At 47.9% G+C, this 19489-nt stretch overlaps 9 protein-coding genes across 9 annotated transcripts; 5 read left to right on the top strand and 4 right to left on the bottom strand.

Annotated features, from left to right (window-relative positions):
- Positions 1 to 1992: 1992 nt before the first annotated feature.
- BKA55DRAFT_547636 (uncharacterized protein) lies at positions 1993 to 3580 on the bottom strand. Its single transcript, XM_046191042.1, has one exon. It carries the CDS (start codon positions 3466 to 3468, stop codon positions 2083 to 2085), a length of 1386 nt encoding a protein of 461 aa, XP_046055751.1. The 5' UTR covers positions 3469 to 3580; the 3' UTR covers positions 1993 to 2082.
- A 423-nt stretch (positions 3581 to 4003) lies between these two features.
- BKA55DRAFT_547632 (isoprenoid synthase domain-containing protein) lies at positions 4004 to 5812 on the top strand. The gene is made up of 9 exons (XM_046191041.1): positions 4004 to 4293; positions 4342 to 4468; positions 4521 to 4539; positions 4592 to 4740; positions 4797 to 4809; positions 4859 to 5105; positions 5158 to 5191; positions 5247 to 5464; positions 5516 to 5812. Exons 1-9 carry the CDS (start codon positions 4082 to 4084, stop codon positions 5724 to 5726), a joined length of 1230 nt encoding a protein of 409 aa, XP_046055750.1. The 5' UTR covers positions 4004 to 4081; the 3' UTR covers positions 5727 to 5812.
- BKA55DRAFT_547625 (fungal-specific transcription factor domain-containing protein) lies at positions 5813 to 8095 on the top strand. The gene is made up of 5 exons (XM_046191040.1): positions 5813 to 6485; positions 6543 to 6630; positions 6680 to 7087; positions 7146 to 7236; positions 7293 to 8095. The coding sequence occupies exons 1-5, from the start codon at positions 6285 to 6287 to the stop codon at positions 8011 to 8013; spliced, it is 1509 nt and encodes a 502-aa protein (XP_046055749.1). The 5' UTR covers positions 5813 to 6284; the 3' UTR covers positions 8014 to 8095.
- On the bottom strand, positions 8096 to 9589 carry BKA55DRAFT_547623 (uncharacterized protein). The gene is made up of 3 exons (XM_046191039.1): positions 9506 to 9589; positions 9269 to 9459; positions 8096 to 9203 (listed from the first exon to the last, which is right to left on the bottom strand). The coding sequence occupies exon 3, from the start codon at positions 9138 to 9140 to the stop codon at positions 8124 to 8126; it is 1017 nt and encodes a 338-aa protein (XP_046055748.1). The 5' UTR covers positions 9141 to 9203; positions 9269 to 9459; positions 9506 to 9589; the 3' UTR covers positions 8096 to 8123.
- Positions 9590 to 9915: 326 nt separating this feature from the next.
- On the top strand, positions 9916 to 10912 carry BKA55DRAFT_497768 (uncharacterized protein; the record flags this gene model as incomplete). Its single annotated transcript, XM_046186493.1, has 2 exons — positions 9916 to 10438; positions 10488 to 10912. The coding sequence occupies 2 exons, from the start codon at positions 9916 to 9918 to the stop codon at positions 10910 to 10912; spliced, it is 948 nt and encodes a 315-aa protein (XP_046055747.1).
- A 901-nt stretch (positions 10913 to 11813) lies between these two features.
- Positions 11814 to 12832, bottom strand: BKA55DRAFT_629552 (uncharacterized protein). The gene is made up of 2 exons (XM_046196924.1): positions 12473 to 12832; positions 11814 to 12426 (listed from the first exon to the last, which is right to left on the bottom strand). Exons 1-2 carry the CDS (start codon positions 12766 to 12768, stop codon positions 11874 to 11876), a joined length of 849 nt encoding a protein of 282 aa, XP_046055746.1. The 5' UTR covers positions 12769 to 12832; the 3' UTR covers positions 11814 to 11873.
- Positions 12833 to 14148: 1316 nt separating this feature from the next.
- On the top strand, positions 14149 to 15760 carry BKA55DRAFT_629550 (NAD binding domain of 6-phosphogluconate dehydrogenase-domain-containing protein; the record flags this gene model as incomplete). The annotated part of the gene is made up of 7 exons (XM_046196923.1): positions 14149 to 14436; positions 14491 to 14638; positions 14702 to 14947; positions 15001 to 15154; positions 15223 to 15255; positions 15316 to 15409; positions 15485 to 15760. The coding sequence occupies exons 1-7, from the start codon at positions 14230 to 14232 to the stop codon at positions 15758 to 15760; spliced, it is 1158 nt and encodes a 385-aa protein (XP_046055745.1). The 5' UTR covers positions 14149 to 14229.
- BKA55DRAFT_547609 (fungal-specific transcription factor domain-containing protein) lies at positions 15737 to 18496 on the bottom strand. The gene is made up of 7 exons (XM_046191038.1): positions 18246 to 18496; positions 18116 to 18180; positions 17944 to 18062; positions 17818 to 17888; positions 17273 to 17766; positions 16280 to 17196; positions 15737 to 16224 (listed from the first exon to the last, which is right to left on the bottom strand). Exons 1-7 carry the CDS (start codon positions 18308 to 18310, stop codon positions 15961 to 15963), a joined length of 1995 nt encoding a protein of 664 aa, XP_046055744.1. The 5' UTR covers positions 18311 to 18496; the 3' UTR covers positions 15737 to 15960.
- Positions 18497 to 18925: 429 nt separating this feature from the next.
- On the top strand, positions 18926 to 19327 carry BKA55DRAFT_496161 (RmlC-like cupin domain-containing protein; the record flags this gene model as incomplete). Its single annotated transcript, XM_046186348.1, has 1 exon — positions 18926 to 19327. A coding segment is annotated over one exon (402 nt), but the record flags the coding sequence as incomplete, so codon positions are not given.
- Positions 19328 to 19489: the final 162 nt, after the last annotated feature.

Here is a 19489-nt window from a genome sequence, read left to right as displayed (position 1 = left end):
TATATATCGAGTCTTGTGGTTAGATGGTCTTGCCGGGCACACATTCTGGGCGTTCTCTCTCGAGTAGAGCCAAATTTGACAGGCAGCTACAGCCTATCCCGAACTTCTCTATCTATATTGAGATCCGACCCAGTGTCACCAGCGTCCGAGGAATGTATGGCTTTATATTCTTACTCTGGGTGTCTTGAGCGACTGGAAAGAGAGATGAGATACCGAAACCGGTCTCATTGGTTATCTTCGGAAGTCCTCTCAAACCGAGGCAGATATCTATATGGGACCATGCTGCTTCTGTATACCAGCTTGTCTGAATAGATATTAATTATGCTTCATCACGATGGCTGTAGTCCAACCTTCTCTAATCCCCGGTGACATATTGTGCGGAAAGGCTCGGTTGAAAGCAAACAGTATACCCTAGAACATACTTGCAGCACTGCCTGTATTGGGGGTCGGTGGTTTATCCTTGTATCTTGTATTTGGTTCTGCATTTCGGCCAAAGTCTCCTTAAACTGACTTAAAATTGTGGCTCTGGAATCAAGCTTTAGGCTGCTTACAGGAACAAAGGTCAATGCGATTTAGGCAGATGAGTACCTACCAACGGCATATCCTCAGTCGCGGATTTCTCCGTTTGCAAGCAAATAAACTTGAGAGCATGGGCCTTTTCGGAGCCATGGATTGAGCGGCCTCTTGTGATATCATTAAAGCCGAAGGGCTGTTTAGCGTGTCCAGCAGTCTGGAGGAAGACGCGGCCCAGGAATCAAGGGTCAACTTGCACTTCAAGCCACCCTCAGCGGAGGGGTCGAGGGGTGCGAGAACTTGAAAGCCCAGTACCAAGTGACAAACGCTTTTGACCCTGTTAGCTACTTGTTCTTGGCCCCCTGATGTCAGGTCTTACATCCTTTTGTCCCTAAAGGCACCCAAGGCCTTCCTACCTACCGCCATGGCAGGAATGATTCAGTTCGGTTCGCGAGAGATTACCCTAGTATGAAAACTCCTATCACATACTATTGAAGATGAAAGCACCAATAGTAGCATTCTAATCAAATCATTGGTCAGACTTAACACGTCACACTTTTGGCGTCGGTGGTATGGCGGGCAATAGCGCAGTATAGCGTAGTATGGCGTAGTATGTCATGTTGGTTCGCGGCGCGGGCCTCGCGCTGACCAGGGTCAGGGTGCCTGCAGTAGATGGCTTACAGATGGTGCAGTCCGTAAAATATCGGGGAACGGATACCGCGTGAACGGTACCCAGTGGATTAAATCACTCATTGTCTGGATCGTCAAACATCAAATTGTTTACGTGCTAGATCTAAGACACTTTTACATAACCTGGGCCGATTAAGTTGACACCGAGACACAGAGGCTTGGTGCACTTGTATATCACTAAAGGCTGACAGCAGAATGACGTGGCAGACCATGCCATTTTAGCAAACAAAATTCGAACTACTGTCATGCAATATCAAACTCACTTTGTTCCTTAGATAGCTGAGCATTTGGTGACTTGCCATGGTAGGTGTGGAGCAGCTGAGTTTTTGACAAGGGGTTCTGTCCTGTCAGACGACAGCCACTCAAAGCTAGTTTGTCGATCCCGCACTATTTGACCCAACTGCGACGCCAAGGTCCAATATTTCACTGATTACCTACTCTCGCACTACCGACTGAGCTCGTCTCATTGGTCATTGTTTCAGGGAATGGTGGAAGTGCCGGATCGATCGAGACAAACAATAATCTCTTGGTAGATTGCGCTCTGACCAGTGATCTATCAGATGTAAAGCGGCACGACACCATGTCTCAGTTCGATTATGGAGCAAGTGAGATAGTTCGGAACGAGTTTGGTAATTATTGCCTCTTTGGGAGCTGAAAATACTCGTTTCTTCTGAATACGTGATGATCTCTCGACTTCTGACACCAGAATGTCACCCGAGCGAGGGAGGTCTTCTTGCTGCGGCCCTAAACTTGACCAGGGTTATACGGATCCAGGACTTTGGTTGACAGTAGGCACACGGCAGCCTGCATGTTGGTTCATACAACGAATAGAATTACGGGGCGATCTACAGTACAGAAAGCTATCTCAGCCCAACCAGGTTATCTTCCAAGACGCGAGGTCCCGAGCGCAAGGAGCTGCGCCATGCAAAGCAACCATGCCAACACTACCATGCATCCAATGACAAACACTACAAAGTACATGAACTCAAGGGGTCTTTCAAAGAACCACAAACGTCCCTCGGCCCGGTCATTCTTCTCCTTTCCTTGGATCCGCCCATCCGGAACGTATTTGAAATCAAGCATGGAGCCACCTCCGAGACCTTGGTTACTGTGGATTATAGCGCTATGCAGGCCGTCCCGACAAAGGTTGACCACCTTGTCATCCAACGCAGGGATCCATCGCTGCAGGCTAGCCAAACTCCACACCAACCAGCAATGGCCTCTGAAGCAGGCATATGAGTACCAGCTGGGCCGTCCCATGCCAAGTTGGTCGCAGATCTCGTGGCCATTCAAGACGCGACTGGCAGCCTGAATGAAACCATCCGAGATGTTCATGGGTGGTAGATCCTTGAGGGCCTCGACGAAGTTGTACCCAATGACAACAGAAGTGGGTGTCACAAGGAGCTCGTTATAAGCTAAGCTTTCCATCACAGCCTTAGCTTGTGTTGCTGATGTGAAGTATTCTTGAGGCGCCCCAATTACGTGGGCCACGTATCGCCAGAGGGCGATGTAATCTTCGACTTCCTGTTTCTCGGGGGTGATCCCCATAAGAGGGAGCTGAAGCCAAGCATGGTTGCAGCTGAATGTTGCAATGGCATGTATCGAATCAAGGGTGTTGATAGGAATGCCATGTGTCTCTTGATCAAAGAATCGGCATTTTGAGGCGGCAACTTTGAGGATCTGCTGTCTGACCATGGAGTGTAGTAGACGGACTCGCACAATCGATCTATGCCCTGGTCCACCAGGCTTCACATGATCAAGAGAGTGTGTGACTTGAAGAACGAGTTGAAATGTTTCGAGCAATCGACGTCTCAAGACACGAGTACTGAAGCCACCAGTACGAGCAAGTACTTCGACGACGCTGGTAGAAGCAGAATTCTCACCAACAAAGCCTTGAAAAGCAAAGCCGATGAGATTTGCGAGGGCATAACGGTAGAAGAAACGCTGTCCTCGAGCAATCTGGTCCCAATCAACCCAGTAAGGGACAGTATGGACCTCGGTCCAGAGCTGCGAAAGCACTTGGCTATGGTCTTGGTGATGAGAAAGTGTCTCGAACAAGTCTGCTCTGCCGACTTGATGGCCTTCTTTCTTTTGCTGGGCGTGGATTTCTTGGATCTCCTTGACAGCAGCAGCTCCAAGTTCATCACATTCGTAACGTAGAGGGTCTGTGTGGGATTTGGGGATGTGATCATTCGTCCATGTGAAAGAGTGGTTTCCAATGGTCCGAAGCTCTTCCTGAGTTGCGCGTTCCCTAAAGAACTTCATCGTGGAGTGGATAAAAAATAGATAAAAGTTGGAAAGTCAGACTTGGTACTAAACTGATGTTCAAAAAGAGCTGCCCAGCAGCAGGACAGACATTCTTCAATTAAAGCTGGGGATGACCAAATGTACCTGACAACCAGACTCGGAGTACCTCCTCCCGTTCCTATCCCTTGACTCAAAGGTACATTTCGTGCTCTTGTTGCTCGCAGGTCGCTTGGGGGTCTCCGGCTTTCTCCATTCGTTGAACCCACGATCAACATGACGAGGGGGTGATCTGTTGGTGGATGCTTACTCTTAGTCTCTCACTCCATGATTTAGATCTGAACCATACCCACGGAGTGTGTGGCTCGTCTGCCAATAATTCGTAAACGAGACCCCTGTCTACGCATCACCTGGTATGATATGCTCACCCTAGCTGAGCACGATGTCTGGGACTTGTGATTCCATCATGGGTTAGTATGTATCTAGTGTGAAGCTGAAAGAAATGGCGCAGGATGAAGGGAAGCTGGCTGATTAGAACACCTACGAGGCTGTGTGTCAGAACCCTGGCTTTCTTTGTTTGCCTTGGGATATTTGAGTACTCGTGACGCCCAGCCAACCTTGAACTGATTTCTGCATGTCAAAGAACGCAGTTATTCCCTCCCCCGTCATTCCCTTCCCACAATCTGTACCTGCAGCACCCACCATGCAGGTGTTCACTGCCAAGAAGATGCAGTCGAGAAGAACTGTGATTCTTCCCGACATGTTCAAAGGTTTTGTGGTCGAGTCTCCACCCATGAATCCCAACTATGAAACAGTCAAGCCGATATCTGAGAGATGGCTTGCAGAGTATGCTGGCTCGTGAACTTCTTACTTACCATGCTGATGCACTACCAGGAAGTGTTCCTTCTCGCCTCGAATGAAAAAGAGGGTTGAGTTCTGCGACTTTGCCATCTTCATTTCTATCGCTGCTCCTGATGCTCCATTCGACAAGCTCAAGACGATGTGCGATTGGGGGAACTGGGTAAGTGAACCATGTGACTGTTTGTATTGCTGCCATCTAACAACCCTTCCAGGTCTTTCCTTTCGACGATAGTATGTGCTGTTATTCACGTTTGTTATTGATCGGGGGACCTAACAATGTTAGTGTTCGATGAAGGATCATTGAAATCCGATCCGAACCAGTCGCAGGTTGTCATCGATAGTCTCATGGCAGATATGCTAGACAAGACTTATACCAGAACAAAGAGCGCTGTAGTCCAGGCTCATGACGACATTTTTCGAAGAGTCTCACAGGTAGGTCCAGCTCTATGACATGGCGTTTATCGAGATCTGACATACTATTTTCATAGGGCTCAACCTCTGGCAAGTTTCAGTGACTTGATCGCCATATGGACCTTGCTAATAGTTCCAGGTGCCCGGAGAAGATTTGCTCTCGCAATGAAGCAATACACAGACGGAGTAGTCCATCATGTGAAGCAATTTTCTACAAATAGCATTCCTAGTATTCAAGAGATGCTGGAGACAAGGCGGCTTTCATCGGGAGTGACGCCTTTATATCATCTGATCGAATATGCCCATGACATCAAGTTGCCAGATGAAGTATTCCAAGACCCCATTATCCAGACGTTAGAACTTCTGGGTGCGGACTTTGTCTTGCTGTGAGAGCGCTCCATTCTTTGTTCTCGTTTAATTGGCTAATTGACATATAAGGTCCAACGACATATTGTCCTACCGGAAGGAAGAGGTAAGTTGACCCATTGCATACAATATTTCAGATCACGGAAGCTAATGTGGCGTAGAATGACGACTGCCCTTTTAGCATGGTTGCAGCTTGTCGAATGACTGGCCAATCTCCACAAGAGGCATTTGATACTGTCGGGAATCTTCTTGAGGAAAGATACCAATATTGGCAGAGCGCAATTGAACAATTGCCAAGTTGGGGACCTGAGATTGACGTAAATGTCGCCCGCTACATTCAAGGCATTCAGAATGTTGTGCAGGCCAACATCACGTGGAGGTACGAGATTGTCACCGAAAATGAAACCAATGAAATGCTCACATGCAACAGCTTCCGATCGGGGAGATATTTTGGGAAGCAAGCCCCCGAGATCCGACGGACGAGAATGATTGATGTGATGGTCAATCCGCCGTTTCTACAGGCGAGACAACTTCAATCTGGTTGGTCAAGATTGGTTATTGGGTCATTATTCAGAAGATTATTTGGATCATTTGTTATTTGTTTTATGTTTGTTTTTTATTTTACCATTTTGAAGGGCTGACAGGCCCGACAACTTGGAACAACTTCTTCGGCGTTAACCGGCTGTAAATATTGAGTTTAGACTAAATAAAAAGATCAAAGCTGAGACATATGATCTGCTTCGTGATCAAGATTTGTCAGTGCGCCGATCTGCTTGAAAAAGCGGGCAGCGGGAGACCAGGACACTTTCAGAAGTGATGAGTCTCTGTCCAACTGTAAAATGCTTGTGTGCCACTGAAAATCCCGCTGTCGAGGGAGAGCTGACAGGGTGATCATTTCCCAATCGTCCTCTAGGCTGCGACATGGATGCAGGTCAGTGGATCAAGGGCTTCCATTGGGCCAATACATTTCTTATTTCCGTCGGCTACCGCATCCCTGTCAGCAACTAACCAGAGACATGGAAAAAAAGAGCGGGATTCCGTTTTGTGTGTCATTCTGTTGGTGAGGCCGTATCATCTCACTTATGCACTCTGTCTTCGGGCGTGATGCCGAAAGCTTTCGGCCGATGTATTTCGGCCACCACCGACTTTTTACTGTACTCCGAAAATGAATCCATTGTCTATATCATAAACCGATACTGATGTCCAAGTTTACACTTTCGTCGAACATTACTTCCGGGTATTTATCTAAAATGTCTACCAAACCGCTGACCAAAACACCTACCCTGAAACGCTCACGAGTCCAAGCAGAGGAGCAAGATAACAATTACGAACCCTCTTCGGAAAACACAGGTCTCAGCCATTTATTACATACGGATGAGGGTGCATTTTCCTACTCACTAGTCAGTTCATCGCGCCAGATAGATAGTCGTAGTGACAGTTCTGACAGTATCTGACAGGACAGTCATGACCTTGCAAGTCTAGATTCTAGCGCTGATTCGCAATTACGATGTGCACTCCGCTTCCTCCCTGCCAAGCCTCAATTGGGTGAGCATTTCTTAATCTGACTTTGCTTCACGTCTGACAATTCTCCAAGACGCCCTAATTGAAGCATTCTTCAGCAATGTCAATCATCATTACAATTTTATACACCCACCAGCTTTTATACGGCAATACATCAATTGGTCATGCAGAACGCCACAACCATGTCTCCAGGATCTTCAACTCACAACGCTCATCTTCATGATGTGCGCTTGCGTCACTCAGCATCTTGACGCTGATTCCCAAACAACTCTGGGTATCCATCTGACCCAACCTCCAAAGGATGTTTCCAAGGCCTACCACGATGCTGGAACACGGCTTGCCGAGGCCATACCAGCAGGGTCCTACCATCTGACTAACCTTCAGTGGAAAGTCCTTTCTATCTGTTGGTTCAAAGGCGAAGCAAAATTCACTGAAGCCTGGCACACAATTGGGCTCGCCGTGCAAGAGGCGTATGAGTTGGGTAAGTCAATAACACGGATAGGACACCCAAGCTCCTACTGAACATCTTATCTATGCAGGACTACACAAGTCTCGACACTTCAAGGTGACACAGGATATTGAGGTGCAGATTGGTCGGCGAGCCTGGCGCGTGTTATACTGCTGGAACTGGTACGTGCAAACTGGAGAGCAAGATGACGAGTCGTTCAAGGGCTAACATCGCTCAGGCAATTGTCGTCCATCCTAGGTCGGCCGTTCATCATGAATGACATCGATTCGGAGCCTGAACTACCTGACCTGAAGAGTTCAGCGCCAACACCAACACTTCATACAAAGCTTCAATACCAACTCATATCTTCTCTTGCCAAGCGCTGGCAAACGCCGCAGAATATCAACTCGCCATCCATGGTCCGGGATTACAAGAAGATGGTGGAAGATCATATATCCTCTCTGCCAGCTGTATTTGCTCTAAGCGACCCAGACACCTCGAAAGATGCTGAGTGGCCATGGGTCGTGACGCATCGCTACTATATCCAGACAATGGCGTACTTCATGATTCTCCAGCCATATAAAACCTACTTACTGCATCCATCAACAGACTTGTCTCTACCCGAGATACAACAGTTACGAGCGGAAGCGGTAGAGTGTTCTCTGAAGACGTTGCAAATCGCAACTCAATGGGCATCTCGGGTCTCACAAGGTGATGGGCAATTTCATCTTGTCGTTTTGTGTCTCTTTGATACTGCCGCTTTCTTATCCATGTCTCTGCAAAGGGATCAAACGAGGAGCTTCCCTCAGCGGAACAAAGTAGTTGTTGCAGTTAACGAGGCTGTTACGATACTGAAGGAACTGCGGGTAATATCGCGGGGAGCTCAATCGTCGTACGGACTTTTATGTAAGATCCTACGGAAAATGGATTGGAATACTACAGATAGCTTGGAAACCTAATGACTCACGATTTATGTCACGAAGTTTAATTTCATTTTGTATTAAGGTGTTTTTGATCACAAGCAATCAATGAATATGAACTCTTAAGTCTTTATCTGTGATAATGCATGTCATTTCCCGTCAGCCCAGAATCTCTCCAAAGCGTCTTGTCGAACTTCATATGCCCAGTGGTGGCACGTCTGATGCACTGCAGGGCTCACATCAACATCATCTTCTTCTCTACCATCGTCTGCGAATACCGTTCGTATCCCCAAAGTCACGTATTTTTTCAGCAATATCCGTCGCCAACGACCCGTCTCGCCAACACACTTCTTCCAACGGCTGATCTGGCGCTCGTCATCAGAACATCGACGGCCCATCCAAAAGCGACAATACCATTGAAACCAGCCCCGAACGTCGTACTCATGGGCGATCCAGCCAGCTGCTTCCCATTCTTCAATTCTTTGCCCGCATGCGACGCCGTATTTATTTATCTCAGGGTTGTATGCGTCGCTGGTGAGATATTCTTCCACGTTCAAGCCCGCAGTCCATGAGGATGGTAGCTCTCTCCAATCATCTTGTATAGTGACTCCAAGATGTTTGGAGAATAAAGGCCGCCAGTAGGAGCCGCCAAAACTTCCCTCGCGGATGATCTCTTCTGGGGATTTGTTGGGCCGGAAATCAGGATTGGAATCAAAATGAAACGCTCCAGAAGCATCGCGCGTCGGCTCGTCAGCTTCTGGTTTCCATCCTATCCACCCGTCCATGATAGACTTGACGTCTCTGGAGTTTTGAGTGTTTGATTCAGGATTTGAACTTGTTGATTGCACAACGTTGTTGTTGATTGTTCGACTCTTTTTGGTAGTTCTGGTGGATGTCTGTAATACGGATACATCATCTCGATCTTCATTGTAACTCGGTTTTGTGCTGGCTTCCGCTATGCGCCTGGACTGCCTTGTAGGCATGTGTGGTGAACTGGTCTTACGTTTAACGCTTCTGCTGGCAGGCTTGGATTGAGAATCGACCTTGGGTACGGGATTCTTGAGTTCACTGAGAAGCATCTCATTTTGCTTGATGTTTTCTTGTCGCCTTGCCGCAAAGTCAGCCATCGTGATATCTGAGACGCATTTATGGTCGTGTTTAAGCATGAGAGACAGTAAATACGGTGGAAAGAGAATGTTGGAGCACTACGTCATAGACCTGAAGCTGCACTATGCCACACAAACACGGTTAGCGCCAACAGCTTCTGAGATATGTAGGGTAATTCTATAGTTACTGTTGTAAACCTAGACCGTCTTTGAGCCAGTCTTTGAGGGACTGTATCGATAAGAGCATACCAGAATACCGATAATGAGGATCAGTTGGATTGCGATGATAAAGGTTTGGGAACACTTGCCCTACCTAGTGCGCTTGACCTCCTGTTCTTTCGGTTTTCTCCGAACCAGCACTAGAGAAAATGCAAGGGGACTAAATGAACTTAGCATCAGATGTGATAAGATAAGATAGGACAAACCTGATAACGAGACTGCAGTATTTAGCCAAAATCGCTCCCATTAATCATCAAATTAATGCCGTCAAAGCAAACAATAACATTAAGCTTACTTTTTAGATGTCGGAAACTTCGGACTCATTCACGGGCCGAATTGGCAAAACCACCTCAGCCACGCTCGTATCTTCTATTTATAGCTATTTCGTTTAAACCGCTCGCCCTACGCCTACCCGGCCATTCTGTGGCTGAGGCCATTGGCTCGACCGTTTAGTTGCCCCTGATAATTCTCTTGGCAAAATTCTATTCTTAGTCAAGGCTAAATTTTCATCATTTAATACTGATTTCTGGGAGGCCTGTGATGATCATTGTATAAAATTGCGACCTTGTGTTAAATCCGCTCATTCTAGATTAACAGCACCGCAGACCCTCCTCCAATGTCTCCAGGAAACATCGTGTTCGACCCACGTGGCGATATCAAACTTTGTGTCGGGGAAACAGACCCCGTCACCTTTACAGCCTGTTCAAGAGCTTTGGCTAGAACATCGCCAGTCTTTGAGCGTATGCTTTTTGGGTTATTCATGGAGTCGAAAACAACAAATGGTGAAGACTGGGTTGTGAAACTCCCAGAGGACAAGCCGACAGCATTATCCATCTTTCTACGCATATCACATGGCCAATTCGATCAGGTACCCAGAACGTTATCGATAGACGACCTGTACGACCTTACGGTGTCGTCAAACTACTACGATGGCACACATATGCTGGAACCTTGGATAGGAAGATGGATGTCTTCGGTAGAGGATAACGCAAAGGCGTCGAAGGTGTCTATGGCTAAGGGCCTATGGATAGCATGGGAATTTGGCCGGAAAGACTCCTTTTGCAGAATAGCAAGAAGAATGCTCATGGAATCGGACGGTTCCGAAGATCCCAATCTCAGAATGCAGCCGGACATTATAGGTGAGTTTCTGCCGCATATCAACAGGACAACAACTGATCTAGATTCAAGAACGAATATCCGCAATTCGTCTCATGACCATCCAAGCACTTCTAGACGTCATTAGAAAGCTCGTCAACGATTTACTCGTCGTTGATGAGAAGCCCCGCTGGTGTCGACATGCAGAGTGGATGGGGCCGCATCGCTGTGAATCCATGATTCTGGGTTCGATAACGTTTTGTCTCGCGCGAGGGGGCTTGTGGCCCTTACCTGAGGCGGAAGATGTGATGGATAGTATCGTTGGCCTGCGTCGTAAGATGACAGTGTTGGTGGTCCATGACATTGGTAAGGTTGATGGGGTTGATCATACACCCTGTAATCCAGGGCCGTTCTTGCTGAGCGAAGTGGAAAGGGTCTTTATTGATATTCGGAATCCTGTCACAAAGGTTCACTTAGAAGCGATGGATAAGCAGTCGAAAAGACTTACGAAAGCATGACAAAAATACGAAAATGATGGTTTAAGATCTGCATCAGTCACTTATTACCAGCTGCAGATTCTCGAACAAGAGAGGCATCTAATGCTGCTAGCTACTCACTGGCATTAAGAGCGCTCCAGATAAGCAACATAGCGACACAAATAGACGAAAATGGTACATTGGCCCTTGATCTATTCGGAACCAAGCCAGGCCTCTGTCGCTTTGTCCGAAATGCATCCATAGAAAGAACACCAGCAAGGCCAGACCAATGCAGAGACGTAAAAGGTTCAATGGCTCGTATAAGTTCTTTTGCACCTGGTCCCGCCACGACTGCTTGTCAGCCGGCACCAAATGCACTGCCCGCTTGGAGCAGAGCGCCAACGAGACAGACGCATCGAAATCCGGCCAGATCAGCGATTGTGGCACACAAGAGGAGTGTTTACGTGGTTTCAGAGTGCAAATATGAGTCTAGTCAATTTTGGAGATGGGCAATTTTTATCCAGGATGATTGTCGGTTGGAACAGATTGTGCTCTGGAACCCCTTCTGGACCCGTTTACGGCCATTTCTTATCTACATATCCCATCTCGTATCATTCAGAACGTCATCCTGTCTCGATGATATCATGTGACTGATTGGTGAGAGACCAGGACGATCAACTGCTCACGTCTTGATAAGCTTACTCTTGGTTCACGTCAATTGGAAGCATGGATTCTACATTTAAGCCATAATTTAAAAATTCTTTGTAACAATACTTCATTCGAAATCTTCCTACCTTCATTCTTACTTGATTGTTCCTTGAGTCTAGATTACCCTTTCAGAATGCCCCAACTCCTCGCCCGACATAGTCTAGCTGTCAGAGCCTCCAAGTCATTAGTACACATGGAAAACAGATGATCGACTTCTGGGCTTTCAACCCCAAAGTTTATATAAGATAGAAAAAACTCTATTCTTTAATACTTTAATTCCCTAATACTACCTACTCTATTTATACCCAATATAACTCACACTTTCCGATGGTAGCTCCGCCGGGGACATAGCCTCGTGACTATCAAGCTCCCATGGGTGCTGTTGCTGCTGCATCTGAGGTTCCTTAGCCTCTTCTACCCTAGCTGTAGCGGCGGTATTTGCCTGCTTAACCCTCCTCGCTCGAAGCACAAACCAGCCTAATGCGGCAAATCCAGCAAGAGCTGCAACTCCAACGCCAATTCCAATGCCTGCCTTGACTCCAGTGCTCAATCTCCCATTATCCGACGAAGAATCACTCGAAGAAGTGCCAGTCGAAGAAGAAATCGTTTCAGTTGCGCTACCGGTTGCAGAAGTCCTGGCTCCAGTCGTGGTGGATGCAGAATCGGAGGAATGCCATCGGATGGGAATACCAATAGCATTAGCTGCAGCTCCGCTAACAGTAGTTCTTTTCCAGTCTCCTCCAATAACTGATTCAGAAACTATTACCTCGACCGTACTTGGGAGCGCGATGGTGCAAAGATCAGTGCTGTACCAAGGCCAGTCTGTCTCTGTTTGACAACTAAATGAACTGGATCACTGTCAGCATGAGCCGTCAACAGCCATTAGCTTCGTACCTTGGACAACATGTCGCTCTCGTCTCGCCGCCGAATGTCGAACTACATGCAACTTCGAATCCGCTGGGACATATACCGGGGGAGTAGTAAAAGGTTGAACCGAGTTCTAAGCTGCTTGGGAAGCAGTCGGCGTTGCTCCCTGAGGGACCCAACTGCATGTAAGTGCACGCGCTGGGCGCACCGGTGCCGCCATCTAGACATGTAAGTTCATCGCCTGTATATCTATACTTGTAATACTGGAAGCATGACTTGGCGGGTGTGAAGGTTGTTGTGAGATCTGGAACCTGTGTTGTCATGGTTGCTGACGGTGAGTATTATCCACGGGCAAATACGTGATCAGTTCGAGTGGGGATGACAGAGGTAGAAATAATTCGTCGACGCCCCTTTTGCTACGAAAACGAAATAACACCTGATCCTGTGAGCTAACGAGGTGTCGTTGGACAGGGGTAATTATTGGGCGAGATGCAAGCCAGGCCACCATTATCCGTACAGCCCTCAATACAACCAACATCGCCCACTGACTGGTACCCATGTTGGGCGGTTAGATAGAGAGTCAGTCAGTGAACCTCGGGTAATTATAAGAAGTTGATTCTGAATTAATTCTTAATTTAAGGCGCTAATACTTAACGGCAACATTATTATTTTTATTCCTAATATCTAATTGCCGTAACTTGTAATAAGGTGGATGGTTCCTGCTACGCGCCTGATCTTATAAGCACCTTATGAATTTAAAGCGCCAGAGTACTATTAATAGTTATTATTAGCTGTTGCTAATTACTACCCTGCACTTTTGAACTCAGGATAAGTCACGCTTATTAAAAATCACTCAACATAACCAATTAAGATTCTTAGACACAGCCGCGGGCCAATAGCTCCTAGCGCTGTCACGAGAGGCTGACCAACAGCATAAAATTTGGTAACGGCATCAGGTAAGGTGGGGCCATGAGCAACCAACAGCCTCAACCCCCAGCCTGTTGAGACTCTGATCTATTTTCTGCTCCTTCAGCGGCATCACTTTGAGCAACGCCAGGTTGAAGTTGGCGACAAAATGTATGAGAAGAGGCTCGAATTTGGTTCGGATTACAGTGCAGCCTGGGTTTTAATGATGGAGGACTCGGGGAGCTATAGGTCGAACCATTGTCTCGCCGTCAAGTCGATATGGGGTTTGGGAAATTACCTGTTGGTTGAGAGACAACTAAATCCTGTCCTGGCCGCCCGCATCGAGTAGCCAGGGTCATCGAGTGCCAGACAAATGGAACAGTCCAGCGAACCGAGGCTATTTTGCATAAGCCAGTCAGATAATAGACTACTTATTGGCTTAGCATTTTCCCAAGTTATCAGGGATATAATAGCATTATATCGCCCAAGTTCCTATTTAGTAAAGCAGCTTTATATACAGAGATAAGACTTCCCCCTGTTGCAGGCCTCTGATCTGCTCTTTGCATATTTTTCTCTTCTTCTAGGATAGTCATGACTACCGTAATGAATATCCTTAACCTCGGTGAAACAAACGTCTGGTCTGCTGTGAGGGTTCGATGAACTAAAGCCGGAGGCCGGACCGGCTCCACCCAAGCGCGCCGGCAATGGAAACATACTAATGCCAAAGTCAGCTTGAGGTTGGTGACCCTGCGCCGCGTATTCAAAAACCATCTTGAACTCGTCCTTTGATCCTAGAGAGATTTTCTAGACTATCCGCAAAATATTCATTTACTCCATTCCTGGTCGCTGTTTCTGCGTGCCAGCTTTTACTAGTCACTATGCATGCCCATAACACTCTCCGACAAATGAGCCTTGGCGCGAGCTTTTCTCGTGCTCAGCGAGGAGGTGCCAGTGCTTGGGGTTTACCCCATTATCGTTTTCCAGTAGGGACTGGAAACTCGTTTGCAACATCCGCCATCGCTTCATCAACTGGGAGGTCTAATACAATCGGGTTCATCGGCCTCGGCGCCATGGGCAGTCATATGGTCAGCTCTTGCAAATTCAATTCGATTCTACGAAAGGGGATCTAACCCGACTAGCTTAATAACCTTATCTCGAGATACAGGAGCCCGGCTAGTGGAAAGGACGTCGGCTTCGCATTGTGTGATGTAAACCAGGCCCCGGTAGACAGTATCATTAAACGCCACGACTCTGAGCACCCCGGTGTGTCTCTCATTAGTTGCTCCTGTAAGTATGCACCATAGGATAAGATTTCTCATGTATGTGAGTGGCACCGCTAACGCCTTACAGCACCTTATGATGTAGCACAGAAAGCTTCTACCATTATCACTATGGTTCCCACCGGAAAGCACGTCCAGGAAGTGTACGTTGGCGAAGGTAAGAGTGTCCTGAGCGCTCTCAAAGCTATGAGTCAGGATCAACGCGCAGATACTCTCTGCATTGATCAGTCTACCATTGAGCAAAGTGTCAGCAATGCGGTTGCTTTGCAAATGCGACAAGTCGGCGCAGATCTGGTGGACGCCCCAGTCTCAGGAGGTAAGAGCCGAGCGACCCATTTCTACCATCACCACTAATCCACGACGGTACAGGTGTAATTGGTGCTGAAAAAGGCACATTGGCTATCATGGTTGGCGGATCCAAGACCTCTTACCATCGCTCGGTTCCCGTCCTGCAATCCATGGCTCGCAAGGTCACATATTGTGGTGACCTCGGGGCTGGACTTGCCGCGAAGATCTCTAATAAGTGCATCGCCCCTCCACCGGCCGATTTCGATACAATTACTGACCGCAGACACTCGCCATGATATACAGTCTTCTACTTGGTATCACCATGCTTGGCCTGAGGTGAGTTAGGAAACAGTTAGAACCCCCAGATGCTCGAAAGTAGAGGCTAATGAAACCAAGTGAGGCGATGCTATTGGGAAGAAGACTCGGAGTTGATCCGCAAGTACTTGCAGATATTATTAACAACTCCACGGGGCGTTGCTGGTCTAGTGAAGTAGGTCTTCAAACGGCCTCGCATCTAGCGGATCGGCATCTTCCAGTAAGAGCATGCGCTGATGTTCTTGTCTAGATCAATCACCCAGTTCCTGGGGTCAAGGCCGGAGACTCTAGCCCCCCAGCTCATCGGAACTACGAGGGCGGCTTCGTTACCAAGTTGGCTCACAAGGACCTTGCCCTCGCTGTGTCGGCTGCTGAAGAGGCCAATGTCCCTCTCGCGGTAGGAAGATGCGTCGAGGAGACGTATAGGCCGCTGGCCAAGTCCAAGGAGTTCGGAGACCGCGACTTCAGTGTCATATACGAGGCTCTTGATTCTCTGGGCTCCACTGTGCAGAGCTCCAAGCTGTAACCCACTTACCGTGGAATTCCTATCGAGCATGCATAAGGTGGTCATTAGCGAAGGCGGAAAACTGTAACTTTGTACCTCGTTTCAAGGTGGAAATCTAGCATGGCGGAGCCCTGATAGCTTCAATGCATGTATACAGATCCACTATGAAAATTTGATACAGCTTGCTACCTCTGACGATGGTCCTCAATTCCCATTAACTGTTACTCTTGAGCTGCCGCATTAAAATTAGATAGCAAAGCATAGTCAATGGGACCAAACAAATCGATCCACGAATTTGGCATTAGACCATCTGATTCCTGCCCACTCATTTGGGCATCTTCGCTAAGTTGGTTTGACATTGTATTATAGTCGACCAGGGCCCACATAGCTTCTTCCTTGGAAGGCGTGAAGCTCAAACCTTGGGTGAGGCTATTCAGGTGGCGCCCTGAGAACCCATCGTAGACTATCTGGCGAAGTGTCGAGGCCTATTGATAATCATTAGTGTACAAAGAACGCGAAAGCTGAAATCTAGCACGTCACCATTGTTCTGACATTACTCCAGTGCTGGCCAATGATATCCAGATAGGCCAAGGCCTCTTTAAGCAGTATTTGAGCCTCTTCGCAAGTTGGCGAATCCTCGTCATGGGTCCGTAACGCGATAATGGAGCCCGCGACTGTCACCGCATAGCCGCTGGATGAGGAGTGAAACGAGCAGCCTAACTTGCGCACCTCACGGATAAGAGCCATCATCTGCTGTGCGTGAAGCCAGGCCAAGTCAGATGATCTCTTAATAAAACTGATAGGCGCAAGGTTTCGGCATGTGTTGATGCGGCGCCGTAATAAGAAGGGATGATTTAGCAGACAATAGCAGAGATGAAATAATGCTCGAGAGAAGATAATCGGGCCTGAGGACTGGCTGTCTACTACCCCGCCAACCAAAATATAGGGTGCGAGTATCTCATCAATTGGTCTCTGTATCTCCAAGTACGCTTCGAAATGGAGAAGATCGGATTCAATGCCGGCAAAATCCGAGCCAGGATCCCAAGGTGGATGTGGGCCTCTGATGTTGAAGTCTTGAAGTACATATTGTGCGCATCGGCCGAGGATCTGCGCAATAGCAATAACTTGTGCCAAAGGGCATTGGCGTCGAGATACTGAAAGGGTTCGGTTTGTCATCTCGTCCAACGATTGTGTTTTGGCCCATAGGCCCTCCCTCCAGATTGACTCGTCACACGGCAGCTGTAGGTGGCACGACGCGTCAACGATGGCTGGTGGTCGACCACGGCCGCAGGAGACCAAGCGATCCAATAGATAGACTGACCAAAACACCCGTCGTCGCTCTTCCTGTTCCGCATACGAGAGATGCGCTGCGTTCTCTAGCATGAGCCCACAATCCTGTGCGATCCTGACGGCCAGGCCGACTTTGACCCACGCTGAGCCATGGCGTAATCGACCGGCTATACGCGTGATAAAGTGTGAGACAAAATGGCCATTATGGTCGTACCTCGGACGCTAGAGAATGTAAAAACGTACCAGTAAAGTCGAACAAGCCTAGCAAGGCGACTGTCTGGACTGTGGATACCTCCGCCACCTTGCCGACGGTAAAACAGTCCGACACAATGAGTTTCCAAGACCTGTTCGCATATTCGACAGATATCTCTAATGCGCGCCCCGAAAAGTACGGATGCGAGCAAAACCGAACTGCAGTCGCCATGACGGCTAGGATTAGATGTTTAGGGATAGTGTGTTGGGACAAACCCTGCCGGAAAGTTTCTTCATGAAAGAACGAGTAGGGCTGATTCTGGCAGTAACTAAAGTATGAATCAATGACTGCCATAAGCACATCCTCCGGTGTTCCAAAGTCCTCGATCGCAGGATCATTTTGTGGTGAAGGTTGGAACGTAGTGCCTTGCTCTGCAGTCTCGAACCCTGTCCTTGGGCTGCTCTCTGGATGCCCGGAAGATGCTGGTAGCCCCATACCACCCAGGTTACTGCTATCTAATAGCGAAACGAGACATCTTTCAATCCTACCACGCTGTTTAGTATCATGATTCCTTACTGTTGGGACTCAACCTCACCGTTGCAGACTCGATCCCATCGACTCGATCTTTGCTTCAAGTGTTCCAATCCTACTAACGATCTCTGAAGTCTAACATGTAGGCTTTAATCCACTGTTAAGTATTGAAGATGGAGTTAATACATACCTGTGCGTCGCTTGACTCGGAGGGTTGTCGTGAAAGGTCGGGGTCGTCGATGCTCGCCGAGCGGGGCCTTTGTTGCCTAGGAGCCTGCCGCCGAGAAGCTTCGACAGGATATACACAGTCTTCTTCCGTTACACTCAAGTCCGACAAGGTTGACATGCCAAGCATCACTTACCAATGTTGAGTCGTTGGCATTGTCCGCAGACAGGTCGATCGCCAGTGCACCGGCATTTTTTTCGTCTTCCCTAATCAGCTGTCGCGGGCCAAAGCGCGAGTGCGCACAAAGGGGGGTATCAATTGCGTACCGGCATTGTAGGCATGCCTGGGCAATGCGCTGCACTGGAAAGTAGGCATCGGCTTTACTCCCCATCGCATAGTAAGACACGGATCGGATGCTTGAGGGTAGATGGAGTCGATGAGTTGTTTCCGGCCAGGCCAGGTCACGGTCAAAATCCGGACCGCCAGGGCCAACTAAGTTGATCCAGGAATCTTATAACGCCCCTCTGCATGCCCGTAAAAAATGCCCATTTTAGGCTTAGACGCAAGGAGATAGACTTCGTAACCATGCGGAGATGGCATGAGAATTAGAGCCGGACCGTCTCCACTTCCCCGAGTTCGAGACCATGTCTATATGTTTATCTCGGGTTTCGGTTTCGTACGCAATCCGGATCAGCTGCAATAGTTGCAACAATCCATCACATAGAAAAGTACGAGTGAAGAACTTTATAGACCTCGATATTTTAAAATTGATATATTTTTAACGAGATACTCGAAAAGAATAGTAGAATTAATTCCTTCACTCAAACCACCAAGAATATCAACTAGCTACAGAGTACGCAGGAATGGAACACTCTATGTAAGTATCTCGAGCAATAAGAGCTCGTCTTCGCGGCTTGTTATAACTAATAACTGTTTTGAGCCTTTATAAAAACACCAGAACTCGAAAAGCTAACATGGTTTCTAATTTGACAGCAACGGCGCGATATCGCACAAGCTGTCACCAGTGATCCTAGACGGAACTCAAGTCAGCCAGACGGCGCTCAGCTCGTTCCCGGATGCGAAACATGGCAATGTAACTTGGCAAACACTTCTCTCCAAGCCGAGCACCTGCTCGGACTCGATGTGCGCGGGGATCGCGACTTGTCCCCCCAACGGGACACTCGCTCTACACCAGCATTCTCAGGCAGAGATATACTACGTGCTTGCGGGGTCTGGGGAAGTTGAGATCGACGGGGTCAGGCACCATGTGACGGAGGGTAGCGTGCTTTGGATTCCCGGGGATGCGATGCACGGTGCCTTCTGCGGGCCCAACGAGACACTCAAATGGCTGTATGTCTTTCCAGAAGCAAGTTTCGAAGATATCATTTACAGGTTCAAAACTGCATAGCATTCTTTTAAAATCAATTTCTTGTAGGAGAAGGTATGAGGGGCCAAAGTGACCTAGTCCTAGCTATTGATCCCATAATAACTACTGCAATCCTCTACAATTACCTCGTGCCATGTTAAACTGATGAAACTTTCTCTCACTACTCTGCTATGCTATCTTAGA

The sequence above is a fragment of the Fusarium redolens genome (genome assembly GCF_020744475.1).
Source record: "Fusarium redolens strain MPI-CAGE-AT-0023 chromosome Unknown BKA55scaffold_1, whole genome shotgun sequence".
Taxonomy (NCBI): Eukaryota; Fungi; Ascomycota; class Sordariomycetes; order Hypocreales; family Nectriaceae; genus Fusarium; species Fusarium redolens.
Note: the sequence above shows the minus strand (reverse complement) of the source record. Positions and strands in the feature narration are given on the sequence as shown.